We start from the raw sequence: 23,478 nt of genomic DNA, 5'->3' as shown, positions 1-23,478 counted from the left end.
CCCGGCTCCGCCCCCAAGGCGCGCTTTGCTTTGACAGGACACCTTAGCCTACATTCATGAGTTCTGGAAAAGGTGACTCGGACTTCCACCTCTTCCAGACAATGAGAGTACCTGAGAATTTGGGGAGTCCAGCTCCAAGCCCCGGAGCTCTACGAGACATGGCAGTATATGAGGAACTTCCGGCCTCCGAACGCTGGGAGGCGCTGTGATCTCTCAGTAATCTCTTGGTCACAGGAATTCAGCGCGCAAGCGCACTCATAGCTTTAAAGCCGGCTCCCCACGTGTAAACCTTGTGGGCAAGTTTTTCTAGAAAAATGCCCAAATTCAAGGTGGCCCGTGGGGCCGGGAATCAGGAGAAGCATGCACCTCTGGCCGAGCAGATTCTGGCTGGGAATGCGGTGCGCGCAGGAACCCGAGACAAACGGCGAGGTCGCGGGGTCGAAGAGGAGGAAGAGTATGTGGGACCCCGGTTGAGCAGACGGATCTTGCAGCAAGCCCGGCAGCAGCAGGAGGAACTCGAGACCGAACACGGCACTGGAGACCAGCCTGCAAAACCGCGAGAGCGCTCCCCGCGGCTTGGTGAGTGACAGGAGGTGGAGTGGTGGGTTGGGCTGGGTTACCTCAGTCCATCCGGATACTGGGTTGGAATTAAAAAGAAGAGGCAGCTTTTCTTTCCCGCGTGGTCCTTCACTTCCACCTCTGGCTTCCGGAACCTCAGAGTTAAGCCAACAGGAAGTGACCGCGCACACCAAGTTCTAATATTTATTCTCTGGGCTTTTGAAGTATATGTGGGCTACTTGCGTTAATGCTTTTAACTGTGCTAAGAATTTATGCAGTTCTAATGCCAAAATAAACAAGATACTCGTCCCTGCTGTAAGCATCAGAAATCTATCCCAAAGCAGAGAACATTAAGGATAATTAGAGTAATAGGTTCCAGCCAGGAGCGGCGGTGCTCGCTTGTAATCCCAGCACTCGAGAAGCTAAGGCAGAAGCCCCTCTTGGACTATATAGTAAGTTCCAGATCAGCCTGAGCTACATAGTATAACCCTGTCCCTCAAGAGAGTGAAAGAAAATGAATATATTCCTATTCAAAACAAAACCGCTATTAATTCTCCAGGGCAGGTATCCCAGGTTTCGTGCCTTTCTGACTAAGATCCGGAAAGCAAACGGGAAATGTTCCAGTATCAGAGGAAGGCAAACACTGTTCTTTAGAAGTGCGAGGGCCGCAGAAATGAGTGAAAAGTGCTTGATACATGTCTCATTGGGAAGGAACTGTTGTTGATCTCCGGTTGCTTAGTTTTCCATTCTTTTTTGTCCCTAAAGCAGTATTGAAATAATTGATTATGGCTTTAGGGCCGTAGTAGCTTTACCTGCTTTCTTTAGGTGTTCTGAGGTAGGGTCTCATGCCCAGGATGACCTCAAACTCCTCGTGTGGGTGATGAAGGCCTTGAACTACTGATTTTGCCTCTGGTTCCGAGTGGTGGCATTATAGATGTTTGGTACCACACCTGCCCTTAAAAGTTGTTTTTTTACTTTTTATACTTTGTTTCCTTAATTTGCTCATGCTGACCTTGCACTTGCTCTGTGACCAAGGCAGGCCCGAGCTGTTGGTCCTCCTGTGTTGCTGTCAGAGGATTTCCAGTTTGAAGCCATCTGTTTGATGACTACTCCCAGCGTTTTCTTCCAGTAAACAAACATCCTTACATCCAGCTGTCTGCCTGACATCTCTCCGCTTGCTTCATTGAGTCTGTTAGCACATTAGCCTTCCCAGACTCAAAGCAGAATCTTGGCTCCTCTCCTCTTCATTCTACATCTGATTAGTCAGTGAACCCCGATGATTTTGTCTTCAGAATATATCCAGAACCGGGTCACTTTCCATTAACTCAGAACATCTTCCTGTTTAAAGGACCACTGTCTCTCCCCTTAATTACTGGGGTAGCATCATAATTGTGTTCTGTAACCTCTGTAGTCCACTCAACAGCCAGAGATCAACACACTCTGCTTGGCCCACCTCTGCTGTTGGTCTGAACACGAACTAGGGAGGTGATGAGATAGTTCATTTGATAAAATATGTGCTTTGAAAGGCATGAAGCCCTGACCTCCACCCATGGCAGCTTGTGATCCCAGAGCTTCTAGGCTGAAGCCTAACCAGCCAGACCCTGTCACAAAAAAACAAGGTCATCAGATGCTGATGAGTAACACCGAAGATTCACCTCTGCTGCACACACGATGCAAGAGTGCGCATGCATGCAGAACTAAGATACCTACCTCACAGATGCCGACAGCCATCTCTGCCCTGTTTGTTTCATAACACTTGCCTTCTTTTGTTTTTTTAACATTTATTTATTTTGTGTGCACTTGTGTGCCATGATGTGTAGAGCAGAGGAAAACTCTCAATAATTTGGTCCTCGGATCTTAAGAAAGCTTGTTCGTAGCTGGGCAGTGGTGATGCACACCTTTAATCCCAGCACTTGGGAGGCAGAGACAGACAGATCTCCAAGCTTAAGACCAACCTGGACTACGTAGTGAGTTCCAGTCAGCTGGAGCTACACAGAGAAACCCTGTCTCAAAAAAAGGGAGGGAGAGGGTACACTTGTTCTTGCAGAAGACCGGCGTTTGGTTCCCAGTATTCACAGGGCAGACCACAGCTCTCTGTATCTCCAATCCCACAGGATCGCGTGCCCTTTTCTGACCTCTTTGGGCATCAGGCACACTTGTGATGAGCAGCATACACATAACATAATATATATAAATCTAAAAACAAAATTTTTAAAAAACGGTTCTCACTGGACGTGTTATGCACGCTCTCCTGAGCTATGTATACCCTTAGTCCAGTTCTGTTGCAAATGACCTATTGTTGTACGGTATTTCTACTCCTTTGGTTTGTTAGACTCTTTTCCGGGTGCTCTGCCAGCTATGTGTGGTGTTTCAAAAGTCAGCCAGGTGTGTTGGCACATGACTATAAATCCTCAGGAAACAGAGGCAGGCAAATGGATATCTGTGAGTTTGAGCAAGCTCCATGCCAGCCAAGGCTACATGGTCAGACCCTGTCTCTCAAAAGAAAAAGTCAAGAGTTCAATGTTAGGCATTGTGGTACATGTTTATGATTCTAATACTTGGGAGGTGGAGACGGGAGAATCAGGAATTCCAGGTCATCCTTGACTGTATGAGTGAGTATTGCTGAATAGAATATTTAACTGTGTTACTTTTGTTTGTGTTGCAGAGTAATTGTTTAACTATCTAAAAATGTATTGGATTTATATAACTATGTAAAGATGTATTGCTGTTTTGCCATGCAGCCTAAGGTACCTGATCGGTCTAATAAAAAGCTGAATAGCCAGTAGCTAGGCAAGAGAGGTATAGGATGGTCTGGGGTGCAGAGAGAAAAAAGGCCATCCCAGCACGGACCTGCCAGCCAGACATGGAAGAAGCAGGAAAGCAGGATGAACAGTACCTAGATGAGGTGAGTGGGCCTCAGGGCAGCACATAGATTAATAGAAATGGGTTAATTTAGGTTTTAAAAAAAAAACTAGATAGAAAGAAGCCTAAAGCTGAGGCCAAGCATTCACAGTGTCATGTCATGATTTGGGGGCTGGGGGTCCAAGTGGATAACTTACGTGTATTGGTTGATTAGAGGCTGAATACCACTGCCTAGCCTTGGGGCCTTCCAGGTTGGCTGTACCTTTTCTTTCTGGCCCTGTGGTCCCATTTCTGGCTCTGACTTTTTAATGCCCAACATTCTGATAGTATTAAAGTCCTTTTCTAGGACATGAGACCCACTGCTGCTCTCACATCGCCCATCCAGAGCCTCATTAGTCCAGTGGCACCTACCGCCTCTACCATCCTTTTAGTGTTAGCGCAGGATTCAGCTCTACCATGCAAGCCGCTGGTGGGGAAGCCGCAGTCGGGATCCCACCTGCCTGCTCTGGCCACATCAGCTTTTCTGTCTTAGTTTGAACTCGGTGCAGTGATAGTGCTGACTTCTTTTTGGTTTTTTGAGACAAGGTTTCTCTGTGTAGCCCTTGCTTTCCCAAAACTCATTCTGTAGAACAGGCTGTTCTAGAACTCACAGAGATCCGCCTACCTCTCCCTCCACCTCCCAAGTGCTGGGATTAAAGGCGTGCGCCACCACCGCCCGGCAATAGTGTCTATTTCTTGAGGTTATCTGACTAACCGAGTTACATGTGTGTAGATCCTTCTAGATTACTGGGAGCGGCGTGTCAATCATTATTTACTGGCATTACTCTGTTTCATGTGTTGTATTTTATCTCTCAAGATTCCAAGTCTTGCCAGGCAGTGGTGGTACACGCCTTTCGTACAGCACTTGGGAGGCAGAGGCAGGCGGGTCTCTGTGAGTTCGAGGCCAGCCTGGTCTATAGAGTGAGTACCAGGAGAGGCTCCAAAGCTACACAGAAATCCTGTCTTAGCCTCTCCTCCTACCCACCCCCAAAGAAACATGCTAAGTCTCGGAAGACAGAAAGATAGTTGGTAACTCCATGTTCCTTCCTTTTTGCACACGTGTGTCTCCAGCACCCAGGCATACAGTACATGGCAGAAGTGAATGGACTCAGAAGCCCCTGCCCTCTGTGCTTACCATTTTATCTTTCTCTTTAGGGCCGGGAGTGCCACAGGATGGATTTGATGATGAGGATGAGGAGTGGCCCACCCTGGAGAAGGCAGCCAAAATGACCGGGGTGGACCACCAAGCAGAGGTGGTTGTGGACCCCGAAGATGAACGTGCCATTGAAATGTTCATGAACAAGAACCCTCCAGTCAGGTAGGGCTGCTTAAGTGTTGGGACAGTGGATCCTGGTAGAAAATTCCCACAGACTAGTAAATACCCTGGCCAGCTTTTGGTTTGAGCATTGTCAACTATAGAATACCAAACCTTTGGGGCTGGAGAGATGGCTCAGAGGTTGAGAGCATTGCCTGCTCTTCCAAAGGTCCTGAGTTCAATTCCCAGCAACCACATGGTGGCTCACAACCATCTGTGATGAGGTCTGGTGCCCTCTTCTGGCCTTCACGCATACACACAGACAGAATATTGTATACATAATAAATCAATGAATATTTAAAAAAAAAAAGAATACCAAACCTTCTGAATGGGCGTGACTCAGACTCCAAATATCTCCCCTTTTGTCCATCCAATGTAGAACTTCCTGGATTACCCAATTCCTTTTAATATCTGGAGTCCATTCTGCTGTGTTTGTTCTTGTGTATTGTTCTCAGATCTTAGGTGTCCTTTAATTCAGGGCTTTCAGTCTCAACCCTGGCATTTGGGCTGGGTTACTGTGTGTGGAAGCTAGAACCTGAGGCTCCTCTGACATCTGCTTCTAGATACCAGTGGTGATATTGAAAAATTATCCCAGGCATTGCTAAATATCACCAGAGGGTAAAACTGCCTCCAGGTAGAACCACAGATTCATCTTCATCTGGTATAAATGCTGCTTCTAAAGCATGCAGGTATTTAGGCTGCCTCTGGTCAGATTCTTGAGCAGACATATCTGGCCCAGTGGAGGGGAGTGAGTTTAGGTCAGAAGGCCCTCAGCCAGTTTATTCTGACCCTGCATAACGTGGCCTTCCTCAGTTCTTCCAAGTGTGGTGTACGTGAAATGATGAGCGGCTTGAATGTATAGAGTGGAGAGGAGCCCTCCCAGACGATGTCTACGGCTGTAATAGAGGTCACAAAGTGTGTATCTGGGCCATGTGCCTGTCCCCAGACAGCACTCGGGCCCACCTCATATCTGCTCTTTTGTGATTCTGATAAACTTAGCAGAATACGTTTCTATAATTTGCTGTTAGTGACAAGACAGTAGAAAAAGAGACTCGGAATTCTGAGCACTTCTGCTGGCATCTTCAGAAGCCAGGTCAAGTTCTTTGGGAACACAGCCATCAGGCCGTGTGATCTAGGGCACACTGGAGGCACTGGGAAGCTCTGTCAGGCCCTGTGATCTAGGGCACACTGGAGGCACTGGGAAGCTCCCAAACTAGAGGTTGAAAGACTGAAATCTCACCCTTTCCCTAATAAAGCCTTAAGGCCTTAGGTGGGTTGTTAACCTTAGAGTCTCAAGTCCTATGTCTGTGTCTGGAATAAAAGCACCTCCCATCAGCCACAGTGGTGGCTCACACCTTTAATCCCAGCACCCGGCAGAGGCATCTACAGCCCGGACAACCCAGAGAAACCCTGTCTCAAAAAAATCTGTGTCCTACAGATCATAGAACACAGATGCCATCAGCAGACTATAACCTTCTATGGTGGTAATTATTTTTTGATTTCTTCCTTTTACTTTATTGTTGCACAAGGAGGGTGGCCCTTTGTTCCCTCCCTGCCACCTGGCTAGCTTACAACTGAAATAATCATACAGAAATTGTATTCATTTAAACACTGCCTAGCCCACTAGCTCTAACTTCTTATTTGCTAACTCTTACATATTAGTTTAACCCATCTCCATTAATCTGTGTATTGCCATATGACTGTGGCTTACTGGCAAGATTCTAACCAACGTCCGTCTCAGGCAGGAGATCCATGGTGTCTGCCACTCTGCTCTTCATCCCAGCATTCAGTTCTGTCTACCCTGCCTACCTAAGTTCTGTCCTATCAACTAGGCCAAGGCAGTTTCTTTATTCATTATCCTATGAATGTATGTACATCATGAGCATTCCTGGTGCCCATGAAAGTCAGAAGAATGAGAACAGGAGTCACAGCCACTGTGTAGGTGATGGGAACTGATCCCAGGTCCTCTGCAAGAGCAGTAAGTGCTCGTAACTTCTGAGTTGTCTTTCCATCTCCAGGCCGTGGTAATAATTTTGAATCCTCATTTGATAGCTTCTGTTTAAAGAGGCTGAAATGGGGAGGCAGCAAGAAGGCTCAGTGGGCGACACATGCTTGCTACAGAAGCCTGGTCCCTAAGTTCAGTCCCCGCAGCTTACTTTAAGGTGGAAGGAGAACTCGACTCCACAGAGTAGTCTTCTGACTTCACATGAGCACACACAACAATAACAGTAAAGTTTTCAGGGTAGTTGAAAGAGGCTGAGAAGAGGGTCGTTGACTTAAAGACTGGTTTCTATGATGGAAGGAAGGTGTTGCTGTGGTAGCCTCCTTAGTGAATGAAGCTGCCTGGATAGAGATGCGTGTCACACCCACGAGGCCAGAGCTCCAGTTTGCACTCTGACAGTGCTCCCCATTCTGCCTGCAGTGATAGGTGTGTTTGAAGTAGGCAGCCTGGGGGGATACACACTGACTCTAGACTGGTAGTTCTGAGTGGTGCCCATGCAGTCTCGGATTTCACCCCTTAGCTGACTAGGCAAGGTTTTCCTATTACTGTCACCACTTCATAGCTAGGAGACTGAGACATAAAGGAGTAAAGTGACAGGCCCAAGGTCGTACAGGGGCTGAAGAGTGACACCTGAGTAGACTGGCTTCAGAGTGCAAGGACCTAACCTCCACACCACTGCTAGCTTTGTCCTAAACACGGTGACGTCCAGGTCCTTCGCTCTCTGCATTAGTCTGTGGTGGCTAAGTGGACATACGGGGGAGTTGAGGCTGCATATCCCAGCGGGATCGCAGGTTGTCGGCATCCGGGGAATTGTAAGTTGTTTGCTTCTAACAGCACTTATGCTAAAACTGAAACAGTAATAGACTGGCGTGGCCCCATGCAGGGATGACATGCAAGTTTGTGGAGCATCCCTGTTTTGTTTGGGGACTGTTTTGTGGCTTTCGTTTTTCCCTTTGAGATAGGATCTCACTGTGTGGTCCTGGCTGACCTGAAATTCCCTAGGAAGGCCACCGTACTGGCCTTAAACTCACAGAGATCTGCCTGTCTCCAAGTGTTGGGATTGAAGACTTGTGCCACCATGGCTGGCTGGATGGCTTGTTTATTTGCCTCTCCCTCTCGCCCTTCCATGAAAGGGTCAGGGGATGTTAAAGCTTCCTGAAAGTGACCCTACTTCTTTGTCCCTCCCCTGTCTCCACAGGCGCACTCTGGCTGACATCATCATGGAGAAGCTGACTGAGAAGCAGACAGAGGTGGAGACTGTCATGTCAGAGGTTTCGGGCCTGCCCATGCCCCAGCTGGACCCCCGAGTCCTGGAGGTCTACAGAGGGGTCCGGGAGGTAAGGGTTAAAAACAGGAGGGTTCTCATACATGGCACCTGACTGAGGTAGAATTGGTCGGCTTGGGCTCTTGTGCTGCCTCTTACCTGGAAGTCACTAAACTCTGGTCACCTGAAAAATGAGCGTTTTTGGATTATTCTGAAGGTAAGGTGAGGCAGCGCATGAGAACACAGCGAGGGGGCCAGGACCACAACCGTGGGTGCTGATGACTTTACCTCCTTCGTCCCCAGGTGTTATCTAAGTACCGCAGTGGGAAACTGCCCAAGGCTTTTAAGATCATCCCTGCACTGTCCAACTGGGAGCAAATCCTCTATGTCACTGAGCCTGAGGCCTGGACTGCAGCTGCCATGTATCAAGCTACCAGGTAGCATGGATGGGCTATGGTGGCTGCCCTATGGGACAGGGTGTGGGTGCGCAGGCTCTGCCTCCCTTAGCCATGCCATGGGCCAGCCCATCCCTCTCCCCCTTATTATTCTCTTAACTTGTCCTCTTGCATTTGTAGAACAAAGCCCTGTGGTACACTTCTATGAGAAGGGCTTAGATAGCTTCCACGCTATGGCCCTGGTGTGGGAGAACAGCTTGAGAACTCTGATTCTCCGGGTGATGGCAGGCCCCTCATGATGGGGAAAGGAGAGCATGTAGCTGAGAGGCCAGCAAAAACTGGACTACGGCAGTGGCTTGAGGTGCCTTGCTTAAATAATGCACAGAACTCCATGGGTTCAAGCCCCAGTCCTTGTAAGAAAATATTAGGGTCTGGGCAGGTGACTCGGTGGGTTAGAAATCCTGGGTTCAATTCCCAGCACCCACATGGTGGCTTCAGGAAGTTAGATTTCTCCTGTGGTGTCCATGGGTACCTGGCATATATATGGTGCACAGACATAATGCTGGCAAAATACCCACACACATAAAATAACAAAACAACACCAGGGAGACAGTACATGCTCTCTCTGTTTGGGGGTCATCCTATATTGCTGACCTCTTCTCTTTAAGCTGACCGGGATGTGGTCTGCACACAGCTCCCATATACAGCTCTCTGAAATGATGTCCCCATATCTTACTATAAAACCTCTTGCGGGCACCATCCACAGTGATATTTAAAGGGCCAGGCAGGACCAGACTGTCTTGTGACTTGGAAACTCCCACCCTGCTAGGATTTTTGCCTCTAACCTGAAAGAACGCATGGCTCAGCGCTTCTACAACCTTGTCCTGCTTCCCCGAGTACGAGACGACATTGCTGAATACAAACGGCTCAATTTTCACCTCTACATGGCACTCAAGAAGGCCCTCTTCAAGCCCGGAGCCTGGTTCAAAGGTTAAAAACCCAGGAGTTGGGGAGAAAGGAGGGGTCAGAGGTCCTGCTTGGCAAATGGCTGTATTCCATTGGTGGGCCTTAGATTCGGGGTGGTTGGGTACTGCTTCATTTCCCTTACCCCAGGATTCCATGACTCTGCCTAGGAATCCTGATCCCACTGTGCGAGTCTGGCACTTGTACCCTCCGAGAAGCCATCATCGTGGGCAGCATCATCACTAAGTGCTCCATCCCTGTGTTGCACTCCAGGTAGTGTTGGCGAGGGGGAAGGGGACTGGCCAATGTGGAGAGCCATGTAGTAGAGAGGCCAGGACTTGGCAAGACTGACTTTTTAAACCAGTGTGTGTATGATTACTCTAGTAGAAGAGAAGGTCTTCAAGAGCAGGGTCCTGGGACCTGGTGCATAGTAAGTGTTCAGTAAACAGTTGAATGGTTGCATAAATGAATGGACACCTAGGAAGAACGTGTGATAAAGGTGGGGGCGGTGAGACATTCAGACATTGGCTGTGGCCGAATACAGGGATTGCTTGCTATCCAAGCTGGACGCAGAGGTGTGGGTGGAGAGATGGGCTAGTGAATCCTGGAGAGGAGTCGTGAGTAGATGAGGAGCCTGTGGCGACACCTTAGACATGCTGTAGGTAAGGCTCAGTCTGGGGAGACTTTCCTCGTGACCCATAACTCCACCTTCCCTCCTAGTGCGGCCATGCTGAAGATTGCAGAGATGGAGTACAGCGGTGCCAACAGCATCTTCCTGCGCCTACTGCTGGACAAGAAGTATGCATTGCCCTACCGTGTGCTAGATGCCCTGGTCTTCCATTTTCTGGGCTTCCGGACAGAGAAGCGCCAGCTGCCTGTGCTCTGGCACCAGTGCCTTCTGACACTGGCACAGCGCTACAAGGCTGACCTGGCCACAGAACAGAAGGAGGCCCTCCTAGAACTGCTTCGCCTGCAGCCCCACCCACAGTTGTCTCCTGAAATCAGACGTGAGCTTCAGAGTGCAGTCCCCAGAGATGTGGAGGATGTTCCTGTCACCATGGAATGAGAACAGTCACCACTCTTAGTCTAGGGGGCATGGGAGCTGGTAACCAGGGTGTAAAGACCTAGGTCAGGGCACTGAAGGGTTACGATGGCATCTGTGGCTCCAGCCCTGGGCAGGAAGACTGAATCTGGTTGGCTCTCTCTGCCATTCTAAGCTTTGGTCCCTGCTCACTTATGGGAGCTAACAGGAGTTACCCCAACTCAGTACGCCCGCAACCCAGCTGGCACTTTCTTTAAGGGCTGCTCTCTCTAGTTACTGTGTCAGCTCCCTGGGGTGCAGATAAAACAAAGGCAGATATTTATTGGAGCTCTGTGTTTTGGTATAGTCCCTGGAGGTTCCTGCCTCCCCTGTAGCTAGAGGTGAGAGTCGCTTGTAACTTTTTCCAGGTCAGAGGAGTGGGTTCTTAGTTTCCACAGAACCCTCACCCTGCCCCTTATTCTTCACAATTGTCTTTGTGTATGTGAGTGCCCCGCCGACCACTGACATGACATTCATGGGCTCCTTTGGGGGCACACCTGCTGCTGCTGCTGCTGCTGCTGCTGCTGCTGCTGCTGCTGCTGCTGCTGCTGCTGCCATAGAGTTGTCCTTTGGAAAGGTGACAGCCATCACTGTCAGTGAAGACTGCAGGAGCAGACCCTTTCTCAAGCAGACAGCAGCAGAGTCAAAGTCCAGCGGTTTCTTCCTTGGTCTCTGAGTAACAAGAGCTTTAGGTGGTTGACAAACCAGGGTCAAATGCCTGTTTATATAGACGATGAGCAAAGAACAATCTTCATAGTTTTTAATGGCTTGAGGAAATTTGTATGAAATTTTAGTTGCAGCAAGCATAGATCTGCAAGTTTGAGGCTAGTCAGGACTAACTATACAGCGAAACCCTATCTCAAAAAACAATTGAGCCGGGCGGTGGTGGCGCACGCCTTTAATCCCAGCACTCGGGAGGCAGAGGCAGGTGGATCTCTGTGAGTTCGAGGCCAGCCTGGTCTACAGAGCTAGTTCCAGGACAGGCTCCAAAGCCACAGAGAAACCCTGTCTCGAAAAAAACAAAAAACAAAAAAAAAAAACAATTGAGGTGGGAGGTACATCCACGTCCCCCCGTTTTGCACAACTGACTGACTCCAGTCATCCTACTATACCGCTTTTGCTCTCAAAAAAGTGCCCCGGTTAGAGTCCAGTTCATGTATCTGGAAACAGTTTCAATCTATTGATGCATTCACATTTGCTTGCACTTTTAGTCGATCTTGGAAACAATAGGTAGATGCAAAGAAAACTACACCTAGCTCGGCAAGCCAAATTGCTCACCATAGCAGTTTGCCTCTGCAGTACTGGGGAAGTGTTTCCAGACACACCCGTACCCCATTCATCAGTTTTTGTTTTTTTAAGATTTATTATGTATGCAGTGTTCTTTCATGTATGCTTACACATCAGAAGAGGGCACCAAATCCCACCATATATGGTTGTGAGCCACCATGTGGTTGCTGGGAATTGAACTCAGGACCTCTGGGAGAGCAGCCAGTGTGCTCTGACCTCAGAGTTATCTCTCCAGCCCTCATCAGTTATTTTTTAATATATATGAGCATCGTGCCTGCATGGCATCAGAGTCTCAGGATTAGCCAATGCGCTCAGCTGCTGAGCCACTGTTCCAGTCCCCAGGTGTGTTTTAGAACAGAATTTTACCATGTAGCACAAGCTACCCTAGAACTTCCTCTAAAGATTACAGGAATCCCATTGTGTGGGAGCACAACAAAATTTTCACATAAAACTGTCCAGCCCTATTTTCACATGAGCCCTCCGGGGTATGGTGGCCACTCCTTAGACTGTAATTTAGATAAAGAGGACCACATTGCCTTAGCACTCCTTGCCTGAGATGCCTGACTCATGCCTCCCACCTCTACACACAATCCCAGTGACTGCAAAGTCAGGTTTATTCCGGAATCTTTATTAAGGCAGCATGATAGAAATGGGCCACCAGCCCAAACCTTGTGGCCTAAGGAAAGACCTGTGTCAATAGGGTTTGCCCTCTCCAGATAGGCCTCGTCACCCCCAGAGCATCCATCCCTGCTTAAACCCTCAGGTGGAAGATGAGGTACGGAGAGAGCCTCAGGAGAGGAAGGCACGGCCCCATCCCAGGCTGTAGCAGCTCCTGGACCACAAAGCAGTAGCAGAGGGGAGGGAAACAGCAACCGCCAGGGTTACCACCACTTGTGGGGTACAGGCCTCACTGTACCCTCTTACAGTTGTACTCAAAGCAATAAATTAAAATGACCATCAGCACCCCTCAAGACCCCTCAATCACAGAAGCTAAGCAGGAAGCAAAGCAAGAATTTTGTAGGTTCTTGCCCCTCTGACCGAGGCCTAGGCTGTTCCCTCTGAGAGCGGCTGGGAGCATGGATTACTCTGCAGCCATCTGTCTGGTTCTTTGTGCATGTCTGTCAGGATGCCTGAAGGACCCAAACCCAAATGCACTGATCTGGGAGGGACAACACCTTTGGAAGGAATTGGGGCGTTTTGGCAATTAAGATTAGACCCCCAGAGAGGAGAGACTCTAAAGGGAATGCTGGTGCATGAGTTTTACCTGTTTGAATTTCTCTAACCAGCAATGGCCCAGAAGAGCCAAGGTGGTCAGGTGGGGAGGAGGAGGAGCTGACTGGCCATGCAGAGCCCTCATGGCCAGCCAGCACCTTAGTGCACACTGTGGGGATAGGCAGGACCTGGCCCCTTGGGCTTTGTGAGAGGAAGAAGGGTCCGCCTCTTCAGATATGGCATGGATTGTTCTAGAGGAAGGGAGGGCATGGCAGTGGCCCCTCCTCTGCTTGGTGGCCACCTGAAGGGGCTGTTCCAAGCTACAGGTGGATGGCAGTGACATCTGTGGGAGTGCTGGTCTGACTGGATCCCTGGCTGCTAGAGCCCCGGGGAGCTTTGGGCACTGGGCTGGGCGCTGTCTGGGCAGCTTCCCTGAGGCTCTCCCGGAGCGCAGCTTCGATCTGCTCCTGACAGGCCCGTAGGCAGTCCTAGGAAGAAGAACCGAGGTCAGCAGATGGGATTCTTCCCCACAGCATTGAGAGCAGCTGGTGGAGGGAAAGGCCACCTCCCCACCCTGCACACTGGGAAGTCTGGGGAGGTTAGGCCACAGCCCAGCCCAGGAATCAGCTCTTTAGTTCTCAGAAACTGGCAAGAGGATGTGGCAAGGGTGTGAGAGCAGCCCTGCATCTGACACCAAGTCCCCCACCCCAGGCCACAGCATACCACTTGGCAAGAGAGGGGCAGCTACATGCAGTGTCTTTCACCCCACCTGGTCCTCTCCAGAGGCAGGAGATGAAGGCCACAGAAGTAGGCGAGAGTGTACAATTGGAATTTGGGGGTGGGAGTGAATGCCGCCCTCTTCTGGGGATTCAAGGGATAGCACAGCTTTTTGTGAATGGGACCTGAGACTTACCACTTCGGTGCCTGTGATTCCTGCCAGCAACTCTGTGAGCTCATCTGCAGACATAGAGCAGGCACCTAGGCCTAGCACTGCAGCCCCAATGCTGCCTGTGGCGATCATGGATGGAGGATACATTGCAAAGGTGTAATCTTGTAAAAGAGAGGGAACCGTGAGAAGAGCCATTTTATACTTCCTACTCCCTGTTACAACATGCCAGACTGCATGAATACAGCATACTGGGAACCCCCAGAAGCGGGTGGGGTGACGCAGGGCCAAGGGGTTTGGTGTGTGTGCATGGTGCTGGCAATTGACTGAGGCATGCATCTACCATTGAACCACTATACCCCACCCTACCTTGCGTGAACAGTTTCATCCACCCAGGCTAGAGAATGCCCACAACCCTGGGGTGGAGGCCTTATGCAAGTCACTATACAGTGCCTCACCTCCAACCCAGGACTGCCAAGATCGTACATAAATAGCTCTGAGTATTGAACCAATCTCCTTCAAATTATCCTTCAAATCCTGGTTATCCAAGGCCCTTACCTGTAGCACAGAGGGCCAGAAAGGTCTGGGCGTGCTTTTTGACCAAGGCCTGTCGGTCGCTGGGCAGAGAAAGGCGGTGCAGAATCAGAGCCAGGAAGTCGTGTGCGATCACAGCAGCAAGGTCCCACTTGAGCTTCCCCAGGACGAGCACCTCCCATTCCTGGGGATAGGGAACGAGCATGCAGTCAGTTGTGCTTCTGGCTGCAGGTAGGGGTTGGCACTGAGGGCGGGCAGGAGCTGGGGCATTTACTTCAGCATCTATTCAGCATCACTGGGTACCAGGATGACTGACATCCCTTAGTCCTCAGGAACTTGAGGTCAGCCTGACTTGAAACAGGCTATATATTGCTAGAACTTGAGAGGGCATCATCCCTAGCCTGTCCCTCCCCAGCCCTGCTTCTCAGCCAGGCCTCTTAAAGAGACAGAACCAGCATGAAACACCCCTGAGGTTCCTCAGAGGGAGGTTACCCAACCCCACCCACACCCCTTTTGTGGGACATCAGGAGTGGGTCCTATCTTAAGACAGGGGGGCCAAGCCAAACAGGATGAATCCAGATGATCCCTGAGGAACCAGCCCAAGCCTACATAGCCAATGAGAGGTCTTAGAAGGAGGCTAGGAGCACTAACCCCGGCTCATTTGTCTGGGGTTCCCAGTCCGGGCCTGAGTTGCATTTCCGAATTGCACACATGAGGATTTCTTCATTGTTTTATCTCAGGAAGGAACTCATGGGTTTGACTCCTCAATGAGGTAGCAATGTCAGCCCCACCCAACCTCTTCCAGGACCCCAGCAACAGCTGTCCCTCTCTTTGTCTCCCAACCTAGGTGTCAGCCCCAGGCTTCTTAGAGGACTCTACAGACAGCGCCTGGGCTAGAGCCAGTAGTAAAGTATAGAGGCTTGCCCTGGTAACCAATAGCATCCAGTCTTCAAGGAAACAAGAGGCAACCAGAGTGTGTGTTGGGGGGGGGGGGGGGCGGGTCCTCACTGAGGGAAGGTGACCGCCCTCCCCTATAGCCAGACAACATGAGAATCACAACCCTACTTCCAGAACATCATGGCTGGCAGAATACATTTCAATTTCATCCCTGGCTTTAATGTGTTCTGGTCCTTGCCGTGCAGTAGGAATTTTCCCCTCCTTTCTTGGGCCTCAGCCTCTGCTGTGCAAGGGTTTAGACTGCTGGAGTTCTTGGAGGTCCCTCACAACTCTGACCGCAGGCCACTCAGAGCGCAGGCCTGGAGGAGAAGGACTTGCCTATTCTGAAAAACTCCCCTCACACACTCGTGTAGACCACCCTAATCTCTTCTCAAAGAGGAAGGCTACCTCCCTGCCTCAGTCCCTCAAAAACATCTTGCTCCCTGGCTCTGGAACTACTAGATTCCTCACAAAGAGCTGTGGGGCCTCCCAGATTCCCAACTCAGGCCTCCCATCCGTGAGAGCTGCTTGACAGGAAGAGGAATCCAGTTCCCCGACTCACAGCAGTCAGGGGCCCCAGTACCCTAGCTTCCCAGCCAGCCAATCACATTAGTCTGCCTGCTGCCCTCCTCCCTAGGAGATGGGGCCCAGAGAGTCCTTTCAGGGTCAGGGAAGGCTTGGCCAGCCACAGAATAAGGTGGAGGGAGGTGCCAGTTCACCCACCCTCTCCCCCAGACCCTGTGGGAGATGATGTTCATGCTCTCTTCCAGATCCAAGCAGTTCCTCCACCTCCTCCCTAGACTCCTCCGGGGCAGGGCAGAACCCAACCGATTTTTGCCCCGCCTGGAGGAGCCCAGCCCAAGTTCCCAGCAAGAGGCCCCAAGGAGCCACTTCCCAAACCACTGGAGTGACAGCAGCTCCCCACAGGGTTATGAAAGCCCTCGGTCTGAGTGGGAGGGCCGGGGGGACCAGCATCATATTATCACATCGGAAGCAGCTGCAGCTGAGCTCCCTGTCTGCCTCTGGCCTCTGGCTAAGAGGCAAAGGGAGAAACCAACCCTTCCACGGGCCCAGGGCAGCTGCTCCAGTGTTTCAGAAGCCGGGGAAGGGAGGGTAGGGAAGGGGCTCTGTCTTTGGGAATAGAAGGGAAAGGGCTGAAAACACCTCAGCACTTCCTTCCAGCAATCAGGGCCTGGCTTTAATCAGCTCTGGGAGGCTTTTCCATCACAAAGTCCACACGGGGATAAAGACTCGTGCAAGGCAGCCCCCTCCCCCACGTGAAGCACATTCCACTCCGGTGGGGGTGTGCAGACATGCCCTGCTGCTGCCAATAAATAACTCACAGTGGCTGTGTAAACCCGGAGGCAAAGTACTAGTGTATGGACCGGCAACTGGGGGAAAGACGAGTTAGGAGTGGAACCCCACTATGGTCAGAGGAAGGGGGTTCATTTAGTTTCAAGCCTGCAACTGAAGCACAACTACCACACTATGGCCTTTGTCCCACCATAGTTCTTTTCCAAAACACTGGCCTGGAGGAAGGGGAGGGTTGGTGAGTGAGGGGGTGAGCTTGGCATTCCTTTTTCTAGTACATAGGGCGCCAGTATGTTGAGAGCGGGGGGGGGGGGGGGGGGGTTGCAAAGGGGGGATTCCTCACGCACCCGCAACTGCCAGGGAGCCACAGCTTGGTCCGTGTAGATGCAAAGCTTCTCAATAGTCAGGGGCGTGGTTTCGCGCAACTTGGAGGCCAGCAACAGGCAGACTGTACCGAGGAGCTGCAATTGCGCCTTTCGGGTGGGGACGCAGGACAGGTAGCGATCCAGGTAGTTCATGGCCAGAGGGAAGACATCCTCCTCACAGCGCTGCTCCTCACACACCTGAGGGACGGCGCACGAGTCATTGCTAGGGTAAGGACCAAGTGAAACACAGCAGCATGCGGGGTGGAGAGAGAGTGGAATGTGGAGCAAAAAATAAACAGAGAGGGGCTAAACTCACAGTGACAAGTATCTATAACAGAGGAGGATGCGCCCTCCCCAAGGTGACCCCCCACTTCCTCTACAGGGCCTCCTCCCCACCCCGGAGTGGAGGGGGTGTAAAGGAGAGGAGCCCTTGCTCACCAAGAATTCCAGACTCCCCTCCCCCACGTCGAGCGGAAGGGGGACGGAAGGGTCACCTACAGAGAATTGGGGCCTTACCCTCATTACCACCACCCACTGCACACACACTCCCAAGGGGAAGGGAGGGAACTCCTGCCGCGGTCTCCTGCACTTTTCATTTCCCTGTGGACCGGAACCGAGCGCGCGCCACCCCCACCAGCTTCCCCCGCCAGAACCCCGCGACAGACACAGGAACCAGTTCTGGAGAGGAGGCGGTCGAGCCCAGAGTTTTCCAAACGCGCTCCCCGAGAACACCGGGCGAGGAAGGAAGCAAGAGACACCAAAAGTAGCCAGAGGGGAAATAGTGGCCCTTAGCTCGTTTTCCCGACCCGAAGTGAAGTTTAGTTACAGTGCCAAGTGACTGGCAGTCACAGAAGAAGCCGATGGAGATTGGGGAAAGGAAAGGGACACAACGCAGGCAGCTGGCTAGGGTGCCTATGTGAAAAGGTCAGGCCCCTTAAGTCTGGGCGGCCAAAGCATCTTACAGATTGTGGTCTGGATCATGATGCCCCGACAGGGCAACTTCGATTTGCTCAGAGCCGGAGGTGGGGGTGGGGTGAGGAGAGGGGACCGGTCCGGGCCTCACCTCCAGCATCCAGTACGCCAGCATCTTCCGCATGTGCGGCTTGATCTCCTTTTGCACGCACTGGAAGTAGGAGGCTCGCGGCACGTAGCGCTCCTCCAGGCGGAGCAAGCTCTGCAGGACACGCTGGTCCCCCAGCAGCCGCGGGTCGGGCCCGGCCCGGGGCGCGTGCCGGGTGCCCTCGCAACACAGCAGCTCCATCCTGCGATGGTTAAAGGGCGAGAGCAGGAGTGCGGGCTGGCAAGTCCTGGGAGAGGTGACGCGCACGAGGGAGAGCGCGGGGTGCGGGCGGGTCTGGCGCTGGCGCTGGCACTGTACGGAGAAGCCCCAGCCTGCCCGCCACCCGCGCGCACCGCTTCCCTGACAGGCGCCCCGCCCCTCGCGACGATGTAGCAACCGTGGAATGCTTCGACGTCACAACGTTCCAAGGGGGCGGGGCCGCAGACGGAAAGGGCTGGCGGGCGCTATCCCCTCCTTCCCCGCAGTCCCATTGGTCCGCTGGGCGCCCGGCTTGCAGGCTTCCGGGCCCTCGGGGCCTTCCTGACCGAGAGGGTGGAGAGAACTTTCTGGGAGGGTGCCTTCTTACCCATCAATGGGCCCTGTCGTGACTCTGGCTACCCAGGAAAGAATTAGTCGCCAGAAGTTATTCATTCATTCATTCTCGTATGCGCCGTACTTCATTGCTCTAGGGAATGTGGTAATAGCGGCATAGTTGGCTCACTCCTATCTTAAGGTGCTTTCCAGGGATGAACTGAGTTGGGCTTTATTTTGCAGACCATGAAACTGAAGCACAGAAGTGAATTGCAAAGATCTCCTTGGGGAAACCTAGCTCTAGAATCTTTGTCTACTTAAATGAATTCCACAGACCTGCAAGCAGCAGCATCTGGAAGCTGACCAGAAATGTAAGCTCTGGCTGATTCGATGGCTTAGAAAGTAAAGGATCATGTCACCAAGTCTGACAACCTAAGTGTGATCCCGTGACCCACATGGTGGAAGAAAAGATTCAGCTCCCATAAGTTGTCCTCTGACTTCCACACCAGCGCTGTAACATGCCTCCAACACACATACACAAATTCTATTATAAAATTATAGAAATTATTAAATTATAAAAATAAAAAGCAAAAGAAGAAATGCAGTTTCTCAGGTCTGCTGGATAGGCCACAGCATTGTTTAGAGATTTGTGGAACACTTCAGTTTGAACAGTGTTGGTCAAAATCAGCATATTAAAAGCCATTTGTGGCAAATGCCTTCATTCCCAGCACTCAGGAGGCAGAAGCAGGCAGATCTCTGTGAGTTAGAGGCCAGCCTGGTCTTCAGAGAGAGTTCCAGGACAGCCAGGGCTACACAGAGAAACCCTGTCTCAAGAAACAAACAAACAAAGCCATTTGGAGCTGGATGTGGTAGCGCAAGCTTGTGATTCTGGAACGAGTGAAGTCATCAGGATCCCCTACACAGACACTTCAGACCAGTCTTGGCATGATGAGACCCCCCCTCAAAAAAAAACACCTCTCTCTCTCTACCACATAAACATGCGTGCACATACACAGAGAAGAATCAAAGAGATAGAGAAGCTGAGGATATACCCAGTTTCTTAGTATGCTCGAAGCTAAGGGTTCACCGACACTGTAGAACAAGGAATGTTGTCCTATACCTGTAATTCCAGCACCTGGGACGAGGAAACAGGAGGGTCAAAAATTCAAGGTCACTGGTCAGTGGTGGTGCAAGCCTTTAATCCCAGCACTTGGGAGACAGAAACAGGCAGATCTCTGAGTTTGAGACCAGCTTGATCTATTAGTTCCAGGACTGCTAAGTCACACAGAGAAACACTGTCTTGAAAAACTTGAAAAAAGAAAATTCAAGGTCATTTTTAGCTACTTAATGAGTTCAGGACCAGCCTGGGTTATAGAAGATCTCAAAAGCAAAAAACAACCAAACTAAATAATAATAATAATAATAAAGTGGTTTCTTGTGCTTATAATAACAGGACTTCAGAGGCTGAGAGAACTACAGTAAATTTCCAGACCAGCCTGAACTAGAATGAGACCCTGTCTCTGAACAAAACAAACAAACAAAAAACCATCATATTGCAGAATTGAACATGTTGACACATGCCTGTGATCAGACACTCGGGAGGAGGCAGGGGGCCTGTGGAGTATTCCAGGCCGGCCAGATGAAAAAAGAAAAAGGATAGTAGTAGAAGGCTGGGGTGAGGTGTGGTGGTGCACACCTTTAATCCCAGCACTGTGGAGAGAGGCAGGTGGATCTCTGGGAGCTCAAAACCAGCTTGGTTTAAGTAAAGAGTTGTAGGCCAAACAGAGCTATAAAATGAGATTTTCTCAAAAACAAAAATAGAAGGAAAGAAGGAAGGCAGGAAAAGAAGGGAGAAAGAGAAAAGGAAGGAAAGAAAGAAGACAGGAACCGAACCATGCATGCACTGCTCCATCCCTCAGCCCAAGTGAGCTCTAGCACAGGGATAGACAAAGGATAATCAGAGCCCATCTGCATGCTGGAGGGGTCAGAATCCACCACTGCATCCCCATGTGGGATGAATAAGGCATGATGGGATTAGTTCACAAAAGGTCACTTCTCCAATGGTTTCTTACCTTTTAGCCCCACACTGACCTTGAACTCCCCACTCCATTTCTCAGATTACCAAGTGCTGGGATTAAAAGTGTGCACCGTGATGCTTAAACTGCAAACTATACACTAAAAAAACAAACAAACAAACAAAAAACTGGGAAGGGGCACTTTGAGACAGGGTCTTATGTAACCCAGGCTGGCTTTGAATTTACTCTATGACCGAGGCCGGGTTTGATCTTTCTGCCATTAACTGTCTAATGGCATTCACCACCCACACAAACATTCTGCTAGGTTTTTGAGACAGGGTCTCACTATGTAGCCCTGGCCCATGACAAGCAGGAGAGCCTCCAGCAACAATCCTACTGCCTCCTCCTCTCAGATTCTGTTCTTAAGTCCTGTATGGCTGCATCGCCTCTCTATGAGGACCAGCAGCAGTAACAGGTCTTCATGTACATATACTATGTCCCAGGACTAAACATACCTGAGATGTAATAAATCATTTCATCTACACCACAACCTTAGAGGAAGTATATTATCTTACCCCCTCCCTGGGTTGGGGGAAAGGACAGGTTTTCTCTGTGTTGCCTTGGATGTCCTAGAACTCACACTGTAGACAAAGGTTGGCCTCAAACTCAGAGATCCACCCGCCTCTGCCTCCTGAGTGCAGGGATTAAAGATGTACACTACCACTGCTCAGCTATTTTGTCCCTAACAGGAGCTCGGGTGCTAATACTTGGAATTAGCCACTAAGTAACCATTAAGAGGTCACACAGCTAGCAAGTGGTAGGGGCAGGCCACAGTCTGGCTCCAAAGTTCATGCCCTTGCAGGAGGTGGGGGCCAGGAGGGGAGAGTTGCTGGGGCTCAAAGCCAGGACTTGGTACGCGCTAGGCAGGTACTCTCTGCCTTTGAGATACATCTCTAACCCCATGATTTCTTTTTACTTTAAAGCTTGAGGACCATTGTATTAGAATTTGAAAACAGAAACAAAGAAGGTAGCTAGCTGCCAGGAAGAGGGTGATTGGGCTGAAGAAAAAAAGCAAGGCACACCTGCTGAGTCAGAATCAGCAATGGCGAAGCATCCATAGACATGGGGTAGGGGCGTCTTCAGAAAAAAAACAGGGAGAATCCCAGAGCACCAGGGCAAACATGCTTAAGAATTTGGAAGAGAGAATGGGGGAAAAGACAATGAAACACTGATTTAGAAAAGTAGGGGGCTTAGCAGCGAAGGTTGGAGAGCGCCTGCCTGCCCAGCTCTTGACCACTTCATTCCCTTGCCTCTTGTGTTGTCCCATGGGTATTTATTGATTCATTCCTTGTTGGTCCCTTAACTGAGAAAGGGCATCCAGAGACAGTTGAGTCCTAGAAGCTTCTTTGTGTTCTTGGAGAGCTGTTCAAGAGCCCCTCAGTCTGGGGTATTCAGGGCCAAAGACCTGGCCAGCTACATGAAGGGCGGCTGCTGAAGGAGCAGCAGATGGCTCCTCAGAGAACTCCTGTTTCATCATTGCTGCCCCTCAAAGAATAGAACTAAGAAGACCAAGCAACAAAGCAAGGCTTGGAGATGTAGTTCAGTGGGTAGAGTGTTAGACTGATAAGCATGAAGCCCTAGGTCCAATTCCCAGCACCACATAAAACGAAGAAAAAAACGGGGCAAAACCAGGTGTGGTGACATGCACTGGTAATCTCAGCAATCACAGGTGTAAGCAGGAAGATTGGAAGTTTAGGTCTACCCTGGGATACAGGAGACTGTCTCGAAAAGAGAAAAGATAAGAGGCAGAGCCACGATCAGGGGGGTACGTCAAAGCGCTTCGGGCCAGGTACAGCCAATCACAGAGTTACTCTATGAAATGGCACAGAAGAGGAGAGCTGGAATGAAATGTCCCACACCAGAGGGAAGGCCCCAATGAAGAAGAACACCATTCCTCCCTCCTCCTCCCACTCCCTCATGTCTTTATCACTGGAATGTCTCCAACTGAGACCCAAGAAGAGGGGACCAGGCTAGGCCTATCACCTCACAGTTACCTTCAGACCCACTAAAATGACAGGGTGGGAAACAAATCAGGTATAGGCAAAGATGAGGGGACATGACCCCAAAACAGGAAGAAGCTGCTCTCTGTTCAAAATCTGGGTCCACACCCATGACTCTGAGGAAAGACCAGTCCTCCCTTGACTGCTTCTCTTTTCCTCCAGTTGGATAACAGCAAAGGTCCCTGCTCTCCAGGGGTGTTCTGAAGACCAAAGGGCCCAAAGTGTCTTGCACACATCTCATCTGGGGCAGAGTGAGCATGCAACGGCAGTAATTTCTAAACTAACTGTGGTGGCCACACCTATAATCCTAGTACTGGCCAGTCTGAGACAGAATTGCTGCAGGTTCAAGGCCAGTTTGGGCTACCCAGTAGTGAAACCTGTCCTCCTAACTAACAACTTCCCCCCTCCCCCCGCCTCTCTCAAAAGTACCCTTCTCTGAGCTGGGTGTAGCTCAGTGGTAAAACACTTGCCCAGAATTCATGAGGTCCCTAGGTTCAATCCACAGATCCACAGGAAAAAAAAAAGTTCATTGTGATTATGGGTACTTAAAAGGCAGGCTTGTTCTTGTGTAAAGGTATTTACAACCATCAATACAATAATAGTGGCGAGACCTAAACACAGAGCTTCTTGGATGCCAAGAACATGTGTCCCATATGGCCCATTTTTATAACTGTTTTACAAACATTTATTACAATTGAGAAGTTAAGAGGCTGGGAGGATGGTGGCTCAGTGGTTAAAAGCACTGGCTGTTATTGGAGAGGCCCAAGTTCGATTCCCAGCACCCATAGGTCATCTGTAACTT

General features: G+C 50.4%; 2 protein-coding genes across 6 annotated transcripts in view; one reads left to right on the top strand and one right to left on the bottom strand.

The window, feature by feature from the left end:
- Window positions 1-23: 23 nt before the first annotated feature.
- Bysl (bystin like) lies at window positions 24-10,767 on the top strand. The gene is made up of 7 exons (XM_041655403.1): window positions 24-579; window positions 4,615-4,777; window positions 7,975-8,113; window positions 8,344-8,477; window positions 9,265-9,425; window positions 9,569-9,671; window positions 10,119-10,767. The coding sequence occupies exons 1-7, from the start codon at window positions 315-317 to the stop codon at window positions 10,462-10,464; spliced, it is 1,311 nt and encodes a 436-aa protein (XP_041511337.1). The 5' UTR covers window positions 24-314; the 3' UTR covers window positions 10,465-10,767.
- A 1,611-nt stretch (window positions 10,768-12,378) lies between these two features.
- Window positions 12,379-23,478, bottom strand: part of Ccnd3 (cyclin D3) — a 90,711-nt gene continuing 79,611 nt past the window's right edge. For 2 of the 5 annotated variants that reach the window (XM_041655406.1, XM_041655408.1), the window contains 4 exons: window positions 16,993-17,208; window positions 14,423-14,582; window positions 13,892-14,028; window positions 12,379-13,466 (listed from right to left, as the gene is read on the bottom strand). In XM_041655406.1, the coding sequence (XP_041511340.1) occupies window positions 13,299-13,466; window positions 13,892-14,028; window positions 14,423-14,582; window positions 16,993-17,163 (636 nt within the window). In that variant the 5' untranslated portion in view covers window positions 17,164-17,208 and the 3' untranslated portion in view covers window positions 12,379-13,298. Of the gene's footprint in view, window positions 13,467-13,891; window positions 14,029-14,422; window positions 14,583-16,992; window positions 17,209-17,526; window positions 17,649-18,073; window positions 18,463-23,478 lie in introns of those variants that run through there. The other 3 variants (XM_041655404.1, XM_041655405.1, XM_041655409.1) reach the window with 3 other exon arrangements.

The sequence above is a fragment of the Microtus oregoni genome, unplaced genomic scaffold, assembly GCF_018167655.1.
Source record: "Microtus oregoni isolate MIOR12 unplaced genomic scaffold, Mior012 000007F_ref0000211, whole genome shotgun sequence".
NCBI lineage: Eukaryota > Metazoa > Chordata > Mammalia > Rodentia > Cricetidae > Microtus > Microtus oregoni.
This window is presented reverse-complemented; position numbering and strand designations above follow the sequence as displayed.

Coding starts and splice junctions, on each gene's coding strand:
- Bysl (XM_041655403.1), top strand. CDS start 315: ATGCCCAAATTCAAGGTGGCCCGTGGGGCCGGGAATCAGGAGAAGCAT. Junction 8,114..8,343: donor TCTACAGAGGGGTCCGGGAG/GTAAGGGTTAAA, acceptor CTTCGTCCCCAG/GTGTTATCTAAGTACCGCAG. Junction 9,426..9,568: donor GCCCGGAGCCTGGTTCAAAG/GTTAAAAACCCA, acceptor GACTCTGCCTAG/GAATCCTGATCCCACTGTGC.